The sequence below is a fragment of the Schistocerca nitens genome, chromosome 3, assembly GCF_023898315.1.
Source record: "Schistocerca nitens isolate TAMUIC-IGC-003100 chromosome 3, iqSchNite1.1, whole genome shotgun sequence".
Lineage (NCBI taxonomy): Eukaryota > Metazoa > Arthropoda > Insecta > Orthoptera > Acrididae > Schistocerca > Schistocerca nitens.
The window spans coordinates 532,398,601-532,418,921 of NC_064616.1; the positions used below are offsets into that span (position 1 = coordinate 532,398,601).

Consider the following 20,321-nt stretch of genomic DNA (forward strand, 5'->3'; position numbering starts at 1 on the left):
AATTTTTAATATGCAGTTTCGAAGTGGCAACTCTGTCACTTTCTTCTTGAGTAAATCTTACATTTTGAAACATACACTGTATAATCCCCATATCGCACCATAATGGGCAGTTTCAGCCGCCGGTTCACCTTTTCCGGGCCGCGCTCTTCTTGACATTTCTTATCTCGGTAGATGAAACGTCATTACGCCACAAGCTATCTCAGGAGTAATAGAAACGCACTCTATGAAGTTTAAGGTTGACACAAATCAACGGAAAGGATCGCCAGCATCTTAAGATGAATGAATGAATAATAAGCCTGTCAGCGGAATACTGGAACTGTTCTCACTGCCTCATTCAAACCAGTTCTCTCGCCTCAGCAGCCGGTTGTAATGTCTGTCAACGAGATAGTCCCTATTAGTGGCAACAGTAACGGCGTATAGTCAGACAAATGACAATCAACACCTAGTAAACAGAAATTAATTTGTTCTGAACCAAAGTCTCGGCATGAGATTTGCAGCGCTTTGCGAGGATCGACGTCAGCACATTTATCTTGCTCTTTTTAAACATTATTCGGTTGTTATCACTATTTTAACAAGTATGAATGAGCTATCCAGAAACAGTATCGTTTTAGAAAATTGTAAGCGTCAGTATTGTTTTGATTCAGTAGAGAACTAGGTGGTCAGATTTTATCGTAAGAATGCAGTTTTTGTTTGGATCACTTTAAACCGTTATCACGCATTCAATTCACGTACGAATGAATTTCACGTGCTACATTCAAACCATCATATCCCGACATCGGATAAAGATTAATGGAATAAAAAATTCCGTTTTCAGTTTATCCATTTACCTTTCCTAGGGCAAAATTTGAACCGAATCGTACAAGTTTAAAGTACAGAAATAGCGCGCTTTAAAGACCTCCAAGAAAAACGTCCTTTTTACATGTAAAATCAAAATGATGCCATTAGCTGAGCATTAATTTCAGTCCAGTCAACATCTTCTGCAAAAGGAAGTAATGGATTCGCATAATTTGCCTGGACACCAGCTCCGGTTTGCCTTTCAGACTTTGTTTAATATATTGTAACACAGTTACAGTAAGAAAGATGTTCCAACGGCAATACAAATGGATGCTAAACCGGGATAAACCAAAAAGCTTTTGTTGAAGTGTACAGCAACCATTCACAAATGAGTTGTGGGTTACTTCGTTTAAAAAAAGTACCGGTTTCGAAATTTTCACAATTCATCATCAGACGGTTTTTTCATGTTTTCATCAAAACAAATTACACATTGGTTCCCCGTGAGTTGCCCTAGGATAATAATAGGTAACGGTATTTTATTTAAAAAGTAACCTAAAACCAGTTTGTGGGTGGTTGCTGTATACCATCAACAATTTATTTCATGTAACAGCCCGGTCTCTAACCATCCCTTTCTTTGAGAAAATTGCAAAAACTTTTCACGCTATGTTCCTAGCTCAAATAGGAACCGAGCACATAACAGCCCCCCGCCCCCAACCGCGTGGCCATCTCTAACATATTTGTCACAGCGTTTCCACGCTTAGCGCCGATAATGCTGCTTCGATATACAGTACTTAATAATTTTTACTAAATAATCAGCGAGGACTAGGTGATCTTCATAGCTCTTTAATACACAGCTTTTTAACATAACAGCCCAGTTCTGAATATTGGCAATGGCTTTTAAGCAGTACCTAATATTACCAGTCTGTGCTCCCTGCCGCCGTTGGATAAGCAGCTGCAGCAGCAAGTCGTATACCCCTAGCTTACTTATTTGTTACATAGTTTAATTCTTAATTTCTTTGCGTGTTTTTGGGTACCTGCATTGTTTAATTCATAAATTTCGGGCGTATTATAGTATTTTAGAGTTGTAGCATCGCGCTTTAGTGTTTACTTCGTAGATTCTTACTTAAATTGCGTGTGAGTTTCGTATAGGAGGTGTAATTTAGAGTTTTAGTTACTGTAATCGTAAATTCAGGCAGATTATAGCGCAGTCGCTAGGCATTTGTACAGGTTAGTTAATACATTCTTTGCATGTTTTCCTTGTGTTATCTAGGCACTGACTCGTGTTTCAGTAACTGTTGTTCAACATCGATTAGAATGGACAGGGACTGTGATTGCTGTGCTCGGATGAGGGCTGAGTTGGCATCCCTTCGCTCACAGCTGCAAGCGGCGCTGACTTCGGTCGCGCAGCTTGAGGCTGTTGCCAATGGGCACCACTGTGGGGAGCCGGACTTGGGTATCACGGGGATATCAACCTCGTCCCGTCTGTCCCCAGATCGATCTGCCGCTGTGGTTGCCCCGGTTGCTGCCCGCAGTGGGGCTGAGCCCTCGCCTGTGGTTGATTGGGAGGTCGTTCCAAGGCGTGGCAGGCAGCGAAAGACGTCCCCGGAGGCTGATCAGAAAGCCTCCCCGGTGCGTCTGACAAACAGGTTTCAGGCACTGTCTCTGGCTGAGCCAGATGCAGCTGCCTGCCATGTTTCAGAGGATGATTCTCAGTCTTCAAGGTCCGGGCAATCACAGAGGGTGGGCTTATTGGTAGTTGGGAGCTCCAATGTTAGACGCGTAATGGAGCCCCTTAGGGATATGGCGGCTAAGGAGGGGAAGAAATCCAGTGTGCACTCCGTGTGCATTCCGGGTGGAGTCATTCCTGATGTGGAAAGGGTCCTTCCGGATGCCATGAAGAGCACAGGGTGCAGCCAGCTGCAGGTAGTGGCACATGTCGGCACTAATGACGTGTGTCGCTTTGGATCTGAGGAAATTCTCTCTGCATTCCAGCGGCTATCTGATTTGGTGAAGGCTGCCGGTCTTGCTTACGAGATGAAGGCAGAGCTCACCATCTGCAGCATCGTTGACAGAACCGACTGCGGACCTTCGGTGCAGAGCCGGGTGGAGGGTCTGAATCAGAGGCTCCGACTGTTTTGCGACCGTGTTGGCTGCAGATTCCTTGACTTGCGCCAAAGGGTGGTGGGGTTTCGGGTTCCGCTGAATAGGTCAGGAGTTCACTACACTCAGCTGGCGGCTACACGGGTAGCGGAGGCTGTGTGGCGTGGACTGGGCGGTTTTTTAGGTTAGAAGGCCTCGGGAAAGTACGGGGTGGGCTGCAATCTCAAAGGGTGCATGGCAAATACAGGACGTGCTTGGATCAAGGAACAGTCGGAATTGTAGTTGTAAATTGTTGTAGTTGTGCTGGGAAAGTCCCTGAGCTTGAAGCGCTAATAGAAAGCACAGAAGCTGAAATCGTTATAGGTACAAAAAGCTGGCTAAAGCCTGAAATAAGTTCTGCAGAAATTTTTACGAAGTCTCAGACGGTGTTCAGGAAAGATAGATTAGGCAGAATTGGCTCTGAGCACTATGGGACGTAACATCTATGGTCATCAGTCCCCTAGAACTTAGAACTACCTAAACCTAACTAACCTAAGGACATCACACACAACACCCAGCCATCACGAGGCAGAGAAAATCCCTGACCCCGCCGGGAATCGAACCCGGGCGTGGGAAGCGAGAACGCTACCGCGTTAGGCAGAATTGGTGGTGGAGTGTTTGTGTCTGTCAGTAGTGGTTTATCTTGTAGTGAAGTCGAAGTAGATACTCCGCGCGAATTGGTATGGGTGGAGGTTATACTTAACAGCCGAACTAAGTTAATAATTGGCTCCTTCTACCGACCGCCTGACTCCGATGATATAGTTGCTGAACAGTTCAGAGAAAATTTGAGTCTCGCAACAAATAAATACCCCACTCATACGGTTATAGTTGGTGGGGACTTCAACCTTCCCGCGATATGTTGGCAAAAATACTTGTTCAAAACCGGTGGTAGGCAGAAAACATCTTCCGAGGTTTTCCTAAATGCTTTCTCCGATAATTATTTCGAGAAGTTAGTCCACGAACCCACGCGAATTGTAAATGGTTGCCAAAACAAACTTGACCTCTTAGCCACAAACAATCCAGAGCTGATAGAGAGCATCATGACTGATACAGGGATTAGTGATCACACGGTCGTTGTAGCTAGGCTCAATACCGTTTCTTCCAAATCCACCAGAATCAAACGCAAAATAATTTTATTTAAAAAAGCGGATGAAGTGTCACTAGAAGCCTTCCTAAGAGACAATCTCCATTCCTTCCGAACTGACTATGCAAATGTAGACGGGATGTGGCTCAAATTCAGAGATATAGTAGCAACAGCAATTGAGAGATTCATACCTCATAAATTGGTAAGAGATGGAACTGATCCCCCGTGGTACACAAAACAGGTCCGAACTCTGTTGCAGAGGCAACGGAAAAAGCATGCGAAGTTCAGAAGAACGCGAAATCCCGAAGATTTGCTAAAATTGACAGACGCGCGAAATTTGGCACGGACTTCAATGCGAGATGCCTTTAATAGGTTCCACAACGAAACATTGTCTCGAAATTTGGTAGAAAATCCAAAGAAATTCTGGTCGTATGTACAGTACACAAGCGGCAAGACGCAGTCAATACCTTCGCTGCGCAGTGCCGATGGTACTGTTACCGACGACTGTGCCGCTAAAGCGGAGTTATTGAACGCAGTTTTCCGAAATTCCTTCACCAGGGAAGATGAATGGAATATTGCAGAATTTGAAACACGAACAGCTGCTAGCATGAGTTTCTTAGAAGTAGATACCTTAGGGGTTTCGAAGCAACTCAAATCGCTTGATACGGGCAAGTCTTCAGGCCCAGATTGTATACCGATTAGGTTCCTTTCAGATTACGCTGATACAATAGCTCCCTACTTAGCACTCATATACAACCGCTCGCTCACCGATAGATCTGTACCTACAGATTGGAAAATTTTGCAGGTCGCACCAGTGTTTAAGAAGGGCAGTAGGAGTAATCCATCTAACTACAGACCTATATCATTGACGTCGGTTTGCTGTACGGTTTTGGAGCATATACTGTATTCAAACATTATGAATCACCTCGAAGGGAACGATCTATTGATGCGTAATCAGCATGGTTTCAGAAAACATCGTTCTTGTGCAACGCAGCTAGCTCTTTATTCGCACGAAGTAATGGCCGCTATCGACAGGGGATCTCAAGTTGATTCCGTATTTCTAGATTTCCGGAAAGCTTTTGACGCCGTTCCTCACAAGCGACTTCTAATCAAGCTGCGGGCCTATGGTGTATCGTCTCAGTTGTGCGACTGGATTCGTGATTTCATGTCAGGAAGGTCGCAGTTCGTAGTAATAGACGGCAAATCATCGAGTAAAACTGAAGTGATATCAGGTGTTCCTCAGGGAAGCGTCCTGGGGCCTCTGCTGTTCCTGATCTATATAAATGACCTGGGTGACAATCTGAGCAGTTCTCTTAGGTTATTCGCAGATGATGCTGTAATTTACCGTCTAGTAAGGTCATCCGAAGACCAGTATCAGTTGCAAAGCGATTTAGAAAAGATTGCTGTATGGTGTGGCAGGTGGCAGTTGACGCTAAATAACGAAAAGTGTGAGGTGATCCACATGAGTTCCAAAAGAAATCCGTTGGAATTTGATTACTCGATAAATAGTACAATTCTCAAGGCTGTCAATTCAACTAAGTACCTGGGTGTTAAAATTACGAACAACTTCAGTTGGAAAGACCACATAGATAATATTGTGGGGAAGGCGAGCCAAAGGTTGCGTTTCATTGGCAGGACACTTGTGTGGCAGATATGATACGCGAATTGGGATGGAAGTCATTACAGCAAAGACGTTTTTCGTCGCGGCGGGATCTATTTACGAAATTTCAGTCACCAACTTTCTCTTCCGAATGCGAAAATATTTTGTTGAGCCCAACCTAAATAGGTAGGAATGATCATCAAAATAAAATAAGAGAAATTAGAGCTCGAACAGAAAGGATTAGGTGTTCGTTTTTCCCGCGCGCTGTTCAGGAGTGGAATGGTAGAGAGATAGTATGATTGTGGTTCGACGAATCCTCTGCCAAGCACTTAAATGTGAATTGCAGAGTAGTCATGTAGATGTTCATAATTTTTTACGCACGTCTCTATCCTGTCGTCCAGCTTAAAGTATTTCTTCTTCCTCTTCTTACCTTCATCATTCATCACTAACTTCACGTAGATGCAGTTAGTGAACTCTGCTTCCTTTTTTCAAGCGCTCCACCAAATAGGTGATTCTAGGGTGAGGGTTTCCACTAACATTTATTTTGTTATGCCACCCTTCAAAAGCATTCGTTGATCGGTGCCTTTTTCCGTAGCAAATTCCTATAGGGATATCCTCAGTTTTTGACAAAGTAGTCAAAAAATTGAAAGAGCCTTTCGTTATAAGGAGCTTGTGCATGAATCGCAACCCATCCGTTACTTACGTCTCTGGTTTTACAAATGCTAGTGCACACATGCTGACGCGAAGTCTTATATCTTCGTTCTAGCGGTAATCCTCAGTTAGACCGAGGTGTGGAAATCTTCTCATAAACTCTTCTTCATATGGACATAACATCCATTTATTTCACTTCTGGGGAAAACCCGATGAAGCGTCGATATCGCAGCTGTCTAAAAATCTGCGTTCACTTCTCTAAGACACCACTGAAGAACTGCTTGTTTAATCAGACGAAAGAGGTGAACGGATGTGAGTCTATTCTTATTAGGGCGCAGTTCAAATACAGCAGGAAGACTGTTTCGTCACTCAGACAAGTCTACGTGTATGGTATAGATTTGTGCGAAATGTTTGCTGTAGCTCGTAAAATTTTCCATCCTTTAAAAAATTGGAAGACAGTTTTTAAACTGTATTTTCCTTTGTTTCCACTAAAAATGATTATTCCCTTCTCTCATCTTCTATAAGAAAACTACTGCCATATCATATTTTTAGGAGATGTTCATGATCAATTTCATACGAGTTCTTGGGCTCTTGTTAGTCCCCCCGTGCATGGCTACCGACGACGCAAGATTCTCTTCAGAGACTCTGCGTTTGGCCTAACTGTAACAGTCATAACCTACATTATGAAGACTTCCCATTCCATCAGAGTTTCTCTCTCGAGCCCTCCTCTTCGCCCTCACCACTTGCTTCTGCACTTTCAGAGATGTCATCAGGTGGTCCAAAGATGTTCTGATACGTTAAACACTTCTCGGTTTTTCGAATGCATTCTTCCCTTGCAATAATTCGATTTCCGGCGTTAACACACCCATGTACGAAGGCCTTCTTTAAATTCCTTAACGTTACGATACACGTAACCATTGCAATGAGCAGAAGGCCTTCCCTTGGTCGTTGTAATAATTTACATACCGAAGGTCGTACTAGGAACTTCAGAAGCAAAGTGAAATGGTTCAAATGGCTCTGAGCACTATGGGACTCAACTGCTGTGGTCATAAGTCCCCTAGAGCTTAGAACTACTTAAACCTAACTAACCTAAGGACAGCACACAACACCCAGCCATCACGAGGCAGAGAAAATCCCTGACCCCGCCGGGAATCGAACCCGGGAACCCGGGCGTGGGAAGCGAGAACGCTACCGCACGACCACGAGATGCGGGCAGCAAAGTGAAAATAAGGACCAGCGTGACGTTATCCCTTTGGAGCAGGTTAAAGCGCAAGTGTTTGGACACCGTCCAGGGGAATTCCAGCGGCAGGTGGCGGGGAGGAGGAGGTGACAAGGGTACTCAACCCTGTGGAGCAGGTAAAACCACAACTTCCGGAGTCGCACGTGTTGGCGTTCGCAAGTGTCCAGACACCTTCTCGTTAGGTCTACCCACACACTGTGGTGAATTTACTCCTTTGCTGATTGCCTTCCCAAATCCTAGCTTGTTGTCAGTCTCATTATGACCTCGTCATTTACGGGATAAGCGCTAATCATGCTTTTCAGGATAATATTGTTTGATACTCCCAGGGTAGGGAGATTTGGTCTCCTAAACCTATCAAACCAAATACAATCTTTCCTTAACAAAAATTACCCCTGCTGGGCTGCCCTCCCCACCCCTTCTCACAAATCTCTCCGTTTTTATTGCTCTACCCCTGCTGATAAAAACAGTGTTACAGGGAAAAGTTCTACTTTTTTAAATATTGTGTAGAATATTACATACACTTCTTGTGTGAACTTAGAATCTGTTCAACAATTTTCTTTATTCTACATTTACTTCATAAATCTGAAACAGTGTGCTGAAGGTTCATAACAGTATAATAATATTTCTCACATTAGCTCTTAAACTCGCAGATAATTCTCGGAAGCAACTATCGGAACACGTACATTTAAACCTGGAGTTCAGTAGTTTCTTAGGCATTATCATTACGCGAGCCGTATGTGAAAAGTAATGTTTCTAGAGGTGCTTAGAAAATTGACTCTTGGTACTGCAAGGTAAGCCTTCCTGCAATACCGAGATATTATCAGTAAAATTCACAATGAAAGTAATTTGAGCAATTCTGTAACGCTCTCAAATTGACTACACATCCCGGTGACATATCAGGATGATATTCTTTGAGTCTTCTTTATATTTTACGTTAGTTCTACTCGATAAGATTTCCAGACTGATGAACAACTTTCAAATGTCGGCAGTAAGAGAATTTTGGAAGCACCCCGTTTGTACGTGAAAGTGCCTGTCAATCAAAAGGAAGGACCTTTTAGCAGAACAATAGGTTAAGGACCTGTCAATCAAAGGAAGTCTGGACGGTACCTAACTGTTTTCTGCTGAATAGTAGTTATTCTTCCAACCAGCAGTCCATACGAGCAAGCCAGTTGAGTCTTTACTTGATGTTGCTCACATCGTAGGTAGTTGGACTAGCTCGATGGAGTCAGAAGGTCGAGCCGCACAGGTCTGTTTTCATGCCTTGCAGCCAACTCGTTGCAAATAGGACATCTCGAATAAATGGAAAGTAGTCCTATGATAAATAAGTGTAATACAGACAGAAATACTCTTGTACAATTCAGTAAAATTAAGTTGAAAGCGTTGCGAGAATGGTAGCAAAATCGCCTAACAAGATAATCGTCATATATGCGCGAAAACTAAGTACCTTTCGTGATCCAATACACGAAATATTCACTAGCTCAAAACGGTTCAGAGCTCAACACGATGATTCGCAAATTAACACAAGCGATTCAAAGAATAGTAACTCATACTCTGTCTATCCTCAATATTGTAATACGTACAAGCGGAAAAAGTTAGTCTTCCGCTGGAACACATTCAGACCTTTCGTGAGTTGGTCCCTTTAAGTCAGAGTATTGTAGCGGCCGTTCACCGCCCGGAATCAATCACTTATACGACTGAATCACGCACTTTAGCACAGGCAGGTCTGCCTTCTTCCAGCACTCGACACAGTGTCCAGAATCGCTTCTTTGAGCTCCTCATTCGAAAAAGTGTCCCTCTCCACTGGACTCTAGCAGTGTTTCACCACTGTACACCTCACATTGCTCTCATTGGATGAAGGCCATCGTCACCAAAAATTTATTGTTCTTGAGTTCTACAGACATGACTTGATACAACTTGACGACTTCCCGCAAAAAATAAATGTGTTACAACCATATTTAAATAAAAAATGTTTCACTGAGATCATTCACCATAATTATAAATAAAGGTTTTTCTTTAACAAATAAGCCAGCATTCTTCCGCAAGTGCGCACACGATAGACGAAGCAAATTGTTGGTAAATATTGTTGAAACAATTATTTGTGCCTGCCAGGCAGAAGCGTCTTTTGGATACTATTTTTAGTAGAGGTGTCAGCTAACACAAGCGATTGACCACTTCTTAAATTACCATGATTGTGCATTATCAGTTGTAGTAAATATTTAAATAAAGTTACTGACAAAGTAGTAAGTTGTTTATTAAATAAATACATGAGAATGACAAAATGAGGTATTCATACTGTGTTGATTTGTTGTGTAATTGTGGAGAATACGATGTTCTGACAAAATTTTGCGTAGTAAAAAAGATATAAAAGATGTCATAAGTCGATAAATAAAATATGCTGATGAGTGGCTTTCAGGGACGATAGCTATCGTTTAATGCTATCATCTGAGGTATCGTTTGTTGAAATCGCATAAATCGTTTAAAAGTTAATTCAGAGGGTCAGACAATATGAAATTCAGCCTTCAGTTGCAAGGTAAAAATTTTTTTTAGTTTACCTAGGTTTCGATGCCAATAATGGTATCTTCTTCGGAACAAAAATTAAATTATTTTGAGGGCCAAACATTGGCCATGTCACAGAATAAAACTAATGCAGAATAAAGACGCATAATCATAAGATTATGTCTGCCAATACTAAAAAAAATAAGAAAACCGCAGACGGAGCTACGCCGGGCCAGGAATAAGGGCCACACGTAAAAAACGAGGAAACGGAGCAATGGTCTTAACGTGCACGGCATGCGTAACTTCCTGAAGTCCCTACGTAGTTGCCAACCGAAATGTACCATCGTGCTAACTATTACAGATAACTGCTCGTGCGTTTCCGACCAATCTGTTTCAGGATGTATGTCGTCTGTTCATTCGTGTAATACTTAACATAAGAAATTCCCGACAACAGGTGTCTCCGGTAAACAATAAAACTGCTGTAATAAGAAGCGCTGTTGGTTTGTAATTTCAGGTGCTTCCCTACAGCGTTTGGCTGTAAAACACAACAGATTTTAACATGCTACCCAACACAAAGCAGCAACGTCAGACAGCAAACTGCAGACAGGCTCAGAGGCTAAGAGAACGTCCAGGGCTGTAATGGAAAGGTATAGGTGACGTATATAACAACTTCTACCTTCCAAAGTTAGCGAGAAACCTCCCTGAGAACACGCTGAGCGGATCGAGAACTTCTGTTGTCACTCACTGGCGCGAAAACAGACAGCAGAAGAAAAGCCGAGGTCATTAATCTCACGGTTAAAAAATCGGTAACACTCGAAGATTATAATAAGTTTCCGTCGTTCGACCGCCGCCAATTTGGGATACTGGGCAACGATGTGGCCGACAAAGCCGCCAAGGAAGCATGTTGGGATGGTGCTGTCCATCAATGTCCCATCCCGTTACACACTATCATCTCATTCTCTGACAGATGCATTATGCGTCAGTGGCAGATTAAATGGTTGCAGGTGACAGACAACAAACTGCGGTCGCTCAAATCTACCACAAAGGCTTGGCGGACTTCATGTCAGCCTCGCCGGTGGAAGGAGGTTCTGTTTACCAGACTGCGCATCGGGCATAGCCCTTTGAGACATGACTTCGTCCTCCGGCTGGAGGATCCACCACTTTGTGAAGTTCGTAGCGTGCCGCTTTCAGTTCAGCGTATTGTGGCTACGTGTGTCCTATATACTGATATTAGGGCAGCCCTCAGTCTCGTTGGAGATCTTCCCCCGATCCTCGCAGATACCGATCCAAGTGTTACAAGAGTGGAGAAATTTTGTTACCTGTCAGGTCTCATTCCTAAACTGGTGGGGAAGGGCGGCAGGCTATAATACATTATAAACTACTCCGCATGGGGGGACAGCTTTCGTCCCCACTCATGAGATTAGCGTGTGATTTTTTGTCAGGGCGCTGGTGACCATGATGTCGATCGCCCTCAATCCAAATAACCATCATCGTCGTCGTCGTCCGCCGACAAACCTATCAACCTCATCAAATAGAAATGAAAATCGCTGCTGCTTAAAAGTAACCAAATCAGTTGAAAACAAGTAAGGTGCACAAGACTGATGACTTTCCAGCTAGCTTTCGTAGCGTGTACTCTGTTGCATTGGCCCCTTTCTTAATTCTTGGTTCAAATGGTTCAAATGGCTCTGAGCACTATGGGACTCAACTGCCGAGGTCATTAGTCCCCTAGAACTTAGAACTAGTTAAACCTAACTAACCTAAGGACATCACACACATCCATGCCCGAGGCAGGATTCGAACCTGCGACCGTAGCGGTCTCGCGGTTCCAGACTGCAGCGCCAGAACCGCGCGGCCACTTCGGCCGGCTCTTAATTCTTATTCATCGTGAATCTCGTGCACGTCTGGAGAAAAGTGCAGGTTTGTCCTGCAGAAAAGAGCAGATTCGCAATATTGTAGACGAATAAAGTTCACATCTGCCTGCTGAAACATCCTCGACTGTTCTGATTTGCAGTTCGATAAGTTTCCTAGATACAGAAAACCTTTTGTCCATAAACGAGAATGACTTTAGAAAGAATCACTTTCCAAACAATTCGCAGTTTTCACATATGAACCAAGGATGCTGACCAGCATCTATATTCCCTATTCCTAAATGTCTGGAAATATCTTGACATTATATTACTGTGTACCCTAACAAAGATGTGGCTTGCTTGTGAAGACTTTGCTAGACCACGCTATGTTGACCAGCACAGTGTTGGACATAGCCAGTGTCCATAGTGGCCCAGTGTAGTACGATAGGACTACTTCTATTTCTAGTCAACGTAAACTATCCGTTGGATAAAGTGGACAGCAATCTTAGGTTTCATGATGGTGCTGTTTTGTGCAGAAATATTGTCGAGTGAATATAGTGGAATACAAAATGAGTTGGACCGAGTTGCTATTTGGTACAATGAATGAGAACATACATTGAATGTGGCTCAAGAGAAGTTAATACGAACAGGTAGGAGGGGAAAAAAACTGGTACAATTTTCAAATATAATATTACTGGTATGTGCATTGAAAGAGACACTTCGAGTAAATTACGTGGCGTAACGTTGCGAAAATAGGTGAAATGGGAGCGAGCACATTGGTCATTTGTAAGAATGGCGAATGGCAGATAGCAGTTTATTCGGAGTTTTGGAGAAAGTGTGGGGTATAAAGGATACCGCGTACAGAATGCTTGTGTGACTTGCTCTGAAGTGTTTGGGATCACCACCTGGTCGGATTACTGGTAGACCTACACTATGTGATAAAAAACATCCGGGCACCCCCAAAAACATAAGTTTTTCATATTAGACGGACTTCGAACGTGGTCGGATGATTGAGTGTCACTTGTGCCATACGTATGTACGCGAGATTTCCACACTCCTAAACATCCTAAATCCACTGTTTCCGTTGTGATAGTGAAGTGACAATGAAGGGGAACGTACAGCACAAAAGCGTACAGGCCGATCTCGTCTGTTGACTGACAGAGACCGCCGACAGTTGAAGAGGGTCGTAATATGTAATTGGCAGACATCTATCCAGACCATCACACAGAAATTCCAAACAGCATCAGGATCCACTGCAAGTACCATGACATCTAGGCGGGAGATGAGAACTTGGATTTCATGGTCGAGCGGCTGCGCATAAGCCACACATGACGCCGGTAAATGCCAAACGACCCCTTGCTTGGTGTAAGGAGCGTGAATATTGGTCGACTGAACAGTGGAAAAACGTTCTGTGGAGTGACGAATCATGGTACATAATGTTGCGATCCGATGGCAGGTTGTGGGTATGGCGAATGCCCGGTGAACGTCATCTGTCAGCGTTTGTAGTGCCAACAGTAAAATTCGGAGGCAGTGGTGTTATGGTGTGGTCGTGTTTTTCATGGAGGGGGCTTGCACCCCTTGTTGTTTTGCGTGGCACTATCACAGCACAAGCCTACATTTATGTTTTAAACACATTCTTGCTTCCCACTGTTGTAGAGCAATTCGGGGATGGCGATTGAATCTTTCAACACGATCGAGCACTTGTTCATGATGCACAGGCTGTGGCGAAGTGGTTACACGACAATAACATCCCTGTAATTGACTGGCCTGCACAGAGTCTTGACCTGAGTCCTATAGAACACCTTTGGATGTTTTGGAATGCCGACTTCGTGCGAGGCATCACCGACCGACATCCATACATCACTCCGTGATGAATGGGCTACCATTCTCCAAGAAACCTTCCATGACCTGATTGAACGTATGCCTGCGAGAGTGGAAGCTGTCATCAAGGCTAAGGGTGGGCTAACACCATACTGAATTCTGGCATTACCGATGGAGGGCGCCACGAGCTTGTAAGTCATTTTCAGCCAGGTATCCGTATACTTTTGATCAGAGTGTAGCAGCAGTTTAGTGACGTGCTGCTAAATTGGTCACCAGTCCGTTCGATCATGGCGAAAATGTAACGGAAATTCTTCGGATAAGGTGATCTTTTCGCCAAATGCTATTGAGGAATTTCAAAGAACCAGCATTTGCAGCTGATGGCAGAACGATTCTACTGCCGTCAACGTTTATCTCGTGTACGTGATTTTCTTGTATAGCGTAATGGCTATGCCGATTTTTTGTTCTGTGTTTCCCTCTGCACTCTGACAAAATGTTTTGTGGTGGTTCTGTTTCTCTAGATTACATAGTATTTGTCAAGGTATGTTTTCCAATAAGTATTGTCTTTTGCGAAGTATCTTCGGATATTACTGATGTTTGCGTTTTATAGATTATGTAAATCCTGTCAGAGATCCATCTGGTTTTATGGACGGACTACTGGAAATACTTACTCCCTGGTCAGATTCGCACATGTGTGAAAATCGGTATTTGCTTGGTGACGTAAATGCCATGGTGTATTGCTGTGCGACATGTCATCACAACACAAAAATAAGTGGCCACAGGGATGGCACTGTCTTAGTATCACAAGCAAAACTAACTGGCAACGGAAACATTTATTTCCCTAGCAAAAGTTCACATGCTTCCTCCTGGACGATTGTCTTACATCTTGTTGAAGTGAACCTTTCCATGTCCACGTAGAAGTGAACCTTTCCATATCCACGTAGTGATAAGTCTGAGTAGATTTTCTGCACGAAATTATTAGATTTGAGACTAAGTTGAATCATTATTGTATGAATTGCTGTCGTGGTCAAGGCACTGAACTCGTTCTGTAGGAAAAGGCTTCAAATCATTTTTCAACCATTCTAGTTTATGTTTTGCTATTTTCATATTGTCCTCAAGATTAATGTTTGTACTTACAGAATCGTTTCATATTTTGGTTAAGGACAAGGCGATTGATTTTCTCACATTACAGAAATTCATAATCCATTCCATCCACGAACTAAATTCTGCAGCTGAGACACGTCATCGGTAGATATGTATGTGGATATTTCTGATCATTTATCATCTTATTTCCAAGTCATTCGTTTGCTAGTAAAATTTCTGCTAGATTTTGTGGTATTTCCCGTCGTAACACAAACACAAATAAACTATTTTCTTCTTCAGTTATTTTTATTTTAATCAGTCGAGGCCCTTGATATTCAGTGCGTTATGTTTGAAGTATTTATTATACATAATGTTTGTCTGTTATATAGAAATCGGCAACATAACATTTTATATCGGGTTCTTGTAGCTTTAATGTGAAGGTTATGGTTTTTATGGTGGTGCATATTCCTGTGAAATTTAAACTAGCGATTCTGCACTCTCCACGAAGACTTGGAAATAGAGATGCAGCGGAACGGAGAAGTAGGTTCCTTGATGTTTTCTAAAAGTTATTTCCTTCCCCCTTCTTCCTTCAGGACAAAATTATCAGGACTTAATACCCCGTTTGATTTCTTTTTGCATGAAAGATATTACATGTTCTCAAAGCAACCATAAAACATTAGGGAGTACAAGGAGCTAGAACCAATGTATTAGACATATTTCAGGTACCTCGACCTCTTAGCCTTTTCCATTACCAAAACTGAGGAAACGTTACAGGTCTTTAAAAACTGTAAAGCTCGATGTGCAACTAGAAAGTTTGTGAAGGCTGTACAAAATAATTATTTAGTCTTAAGCTCTCACTTTGAATTATAGGGTAGAAAGCAGTGTCAGTCCTGTTGCGTAAGGATACACACATGGTAATTTTCGTTTTATCACATCATGTTGTGCAATTTTGGAAGATATGCCCGCCAGTAATTCGTTAGAACTGCAGCATGTCATTGTTCTGCTGTTCCGCTGTAGTAATGTTTTTCTTTTGTTTTGCAGGTTAGCTCTTTACGTGTACGAGTATCTGCTTCATGTTGGTGCGCAGAAGGCGGCTCAAACGTTTCTGTCAGAGGTAAGACATTTTCAACGTTTCTCTCAGTGAAGTTCTGACTGTAACAGCTATTCGTAACAATCTCTTATGGCCGAATGGAATATAATCAAATTGTATCGTATCAGAATATTATTGCACATAGTACCTGGTTCGTCTCATACTTCCACGTATCGTCGCAATCACCAGAATGTTGGGACACAAATCCAAACATTTTGTCAGTTTGTATGGAAAATTGTAGTTGGCGTTCTACTCTTTCATTATCTTATGGAGCACCTCTAGAATCAAATAGCAGTGCGGGCAGTTTGTGGTGTTATGTATGTAAATGTCGCAATGAATTGTCCAAATAGTGAAGTCCCTAGCATTTATAGAGGAAATGAATGGATTGACTATAGAAAGCAGGCTCAAATAGATGGTGGTTACAGTAGTACTGAGGCTCACACAGCGGGGGGAGCTAGATCAAACCAGTCTCCGGACAAGGGAAGACAGAAGCGATGGCGGCGGCGACGACGGCGACGAAAACAAACAGTAACAAACCACTCCTAAACAGACGTTTATTCGTGGGGCACGTTAAGGCACGTACAGTAACTTGAGGCTCATGGACATAGCGAACTAGACAGTGCCAGACATCAGAGTCTGTAAGGAAATAACTTCACTTCAGAGTTGGGACGGAATTCAACCATTTAAAGACCTGTTCTTGACTCCTAGCATGATTTGCTATCGGCAAAGAAGTTTTATAGGCTATAGACAGTTCGAACAGATATAGCCATGGATTGAAATGAACTTTACAGTTCACTGGTGCCCTTTGCCAATAAGGTGGCAAAAATGAACAAACTACACTCCTGGAAATTGAAATAAGAACACCGTGAATTCATTGTCCCAGGAAGGGGAAACTTTATTGACACATACCTGGGGTCAGATACATCACATGATCACACTGACAGAACCACAGGCACATAGACACAGGCAACAGAGCATGCACAATGTCGGCACTAGTACAGTGTATATCCACCTTTCGCAGCAATGCAGGCTGCTATTCTCCCATGGAGACGATCGTAGAGATGCTGCATGTAGTCCTGTGGAACGGCTTGCCATGCCATTTCCACCTGGCGCCTCAGTTGGACCAGCGTTCGTGCTGGACGTGCAGACCGCGTGAGACGACGCTTCATCCAGTCCCAAACATGCTCAATGGGGGACAGATCCGGAGATCGTGCTGGCCAGGGTAGTTGACTTACACCTTCTAGAGCACGTTGGGTGGCACGGGATACATGCGGACGTGCATTGTCCTGTTGGAACAGCAAGTTCCCTTGCCGGTCTAGGAATGGTAGAACGATGGGTTCGATGACGGTTTGGATGTACCGTGCACTATTCAGTGTCCCCTCGACGATCACCAGTGGTGTACGGCCAGTGTAGGAGATCGCTCCCCACACCATGATGCCGGGTGTTGGCCCTGTGTGCCTCGGTCGTATGCAGTCCTGATTGTGGCGCTCACCTGCACGGCGCCAAACACGCATACGACCATCATTGGCACCAAGGCAGAAGCGACTCTCATCACTGAAGACGACACGTCTCCATTCGTCCCTCCATTCACGCCTGTCGCGACACCACTGGAGGCGGGCTGCACGATGTTGAGGCGTGAGCGGAAGACGGCCTAACGGTGTGCGGGACCGTAGCCCAGCTTCATGGAGACGGTTGCGAATGGTCCTCGCCGATACCCCAGGAGCAACAGTGTCCCTAATTTGCTGGGCAGTGGCGGTGCGGTCCCCTACGGCACTGCGTAGGATCCTACGGTCTTGGCGTGCATCCGTGCGTCGCTGCGGTCCGGTCCCAAGTCGACGGGCACGTGCACCTTCCGCCGACCACTGGCGACAACATCGATGTACTGTAGAGACCTCACGCCCCACGTGTTGAGCAATTCGGCGGTACGTCCACCCGGCCTCCCGCATGCCCACTATACGCCGTCGCTCAAAGTCCGTCAACTGCACACACGGTTCACGTCCACGCTGTCGCGGCATGCTACCAGTGTTAAAGACTGCGATGGAGCTCCGTATGCCACGGCAAACTGGCTGACACTGACGGCGGCGGTGCACAAATGCTGCGCAGCTAGCGCCATTCGACGGCCAACACCGCGGTTCCTGGTGTGTCCGCTGTGCCGTGCGTGTGATCATTGCTTGTACAGCCCTCTCGCAGTGTCCGGAGCAAGTATGGTGGGTCTGACACACCGGTGTCAATGTGTTCTTTTTTCCATTTCCAGGAGTGTATTTCACAATAAGAGATCACTATAGGACATTAACGCTAGTCTTTCCGCTCAACTCAAAACAAACTTCGGAGTGAATTGCACACAAGAGACCCGCACACTCCTGTCCAGTTGCAATCTGTAAACACAAAAGTAGTAGTTCATGCAGGACAGCTTTCGTCGTGTGGTCAAAAGAATAAAGTTTCTCTCCGTGTACACGACGCCGTGTTCCGGAAGTCTTCCGGGAGGATGGTGTGCAAAGATTGGTGCACGCCGGAAGATACTCTGCCATGTTTTACTTAAATGATGACCGGTTCTAAGTTGGAGCGCCCGATGTCGCAGACGTATAGGCGAACAAGGCTGTTGTCCCGTCGTAGTCTGCCGGTCGCCGTCTGACGGGGCTTTCTACGACGACGACCGGGAAAAGTAAGGAGGATCACGATTTGGTGACATTCCGGCATTTGCACACGGACGACAATATGGTTTTAAACTTGTCTTCTTCCAATGAAGACATGGAAATAGAAGCTTCTGCTTCAGCTAGTGGAAGAAAACTACCAGCAGTAACCACAACATCTGGAGTACAACGTTCTTCGACGGCTAGCGACGGAGCTTTGGTAAGGCCACCACGGAAAAAAAAACTCGCCCATCTAGTGGAGACAACAAACACTTTCGTAGCTGTAGATGACTGTGAAGCACCAGCAAAAGAAGCAAGTTGTAAACAAGAAGAAGAAGAAGAAGAAGAAGAAGAAGAAGAACCACCCAGTGCTAGACAGAACCTGCCACCAGTTGTACTGAGTTTCCAGAAGAATACAGAATCTTGTACAACAGGGTAAGCCATCTGTAAGTCGGACTTAACAGCAAAACACTGGAGGGGACAGCTTGAAGCTTAGGCTTATCACTGGGACGGACTATATTGATGTTATCAACATGGTTGGGACGATGAATATATGGTGTTTAATGTTCCCATAGTTAAAACCGAAGATGTGAAGAGTTGATCTTCGAGAAACCCAGGTAAAGACGACAGAAGACAGGGTCAAGGCAGTCCTTGAAGACATCGGATTTGTCACTACCAAAGTGTAGAGAATGATGATGCGTGGCTCGAACGGAAGATTCCACTCCTCGCTTTCATCCTCAGTGACAACAGAACACAGTAGACAGTGCACATAGAGACAAACCAGCGAAATATGCACTTCAACAAATCTGTCCCACAAGCTGCAGAGGATGCTAGATTCACAGAAACACACGCTGTGGCCAGTGAGAACTCAAACCACTAACGCAGAAGATGCACCAGGCGAGGACTTTTAGAAGAAACCAGTCCAGAATGGACCAAACTGCATCTGCCACACCTACCACATCTGTGCGTCAGCCAGCGCAGCAACATGTCCTCACCATGAGGGACGATCTTCACTTCACTGATATACAGGAACAGCTTGTGCATCAGCCACCATCACCACAAGCACGCCTGCAGCAGCTCCTGTAAAACCCGAAGAGCTTGCACCACCATCTGTAAACTGGCTTGAAGCATGCCAACCCACTGCTTACCAGCCAGCAACAGAACTTGCCGCCCTCCTCAGGACATCTGAACAATGAACGAAATGCTATAAGCTGTAGCTACGATCGTGGAAAATGTGCCAAACGTCATTTTGGCCAACAACCAAGCTGCCATCAGATGCAACACTGCACCGATATAAGAGGAGACGCACCTCAAACATAGCCGACTTTATAAGACTGCAGAATCTACACACAGCGATGTGGGATGGAAACAGTCTCTTCCCTCCCGTCCTGCACTTCAGTTTCCTGCCCCACCATCAGATTGAAATCTGTCTGATTAGTCATCAAAACCAATCTGAAGCCTGAGCTAACAGTAAATATTGTCAACTATGCACATTACAGGAATAACAGACTGACGCATGGTGGAGGAATGGCGATCTGTGTGAAAGAATTCATACTTAATCACCATGTTACTTCACCACAACTGATGTTATAAAGGTCAGTTCTGTCATAATAGAAACCACCCAATGGTAGTTACCTTTGTCACAGTGTGTAGAGTGCCAAAGGGACAAGTCACAGTCAACGGTGGAAGTGCCCTTCTGCAACTTCGGGGCAAGGTCTTTATTGCTGGAGACTTCAGCGCCAAGAACCACGAATGAAATTCCCACATCACTAACTTTGGTGTACGAAGACTACAGTGGGCTACAAAGTGACGTCGTGCTCAAGTGTTCAGGCCAGATGAATGTACCATCTCTGATAGTCATCTGGATAT

The 20,321-nt window shown here is 44.3% G+C and overlaps 1 protein-coding gene across 5 annotated transcripts in view; it reads left to right on the plus strand.

Moving 5' to 3' along the window:
- LOC126248450 (single-stranded DNA-binding protein 3) overlaps positions 1 to 20,321 on the plus strand; it is a 377,126-nt gene that overhangs the window by 49,562 nt on the left and 307,243 nt on the right. For all 5 annotated transcript variants that reach the window (XM_049949437.1, XM_049949439.1, XM_049949440.1 and 2 more), the window contains exon 2: positions 15,774 to 15,846. In XM_049949437.1, the coding sequence (XP_049805394.1) occupies positions 15,774 to 15,846 (73 nt within the window). The remainder of the gene's footprint in view (positions 1 to 15,773; positions 15,847 to 20,321) is intronic.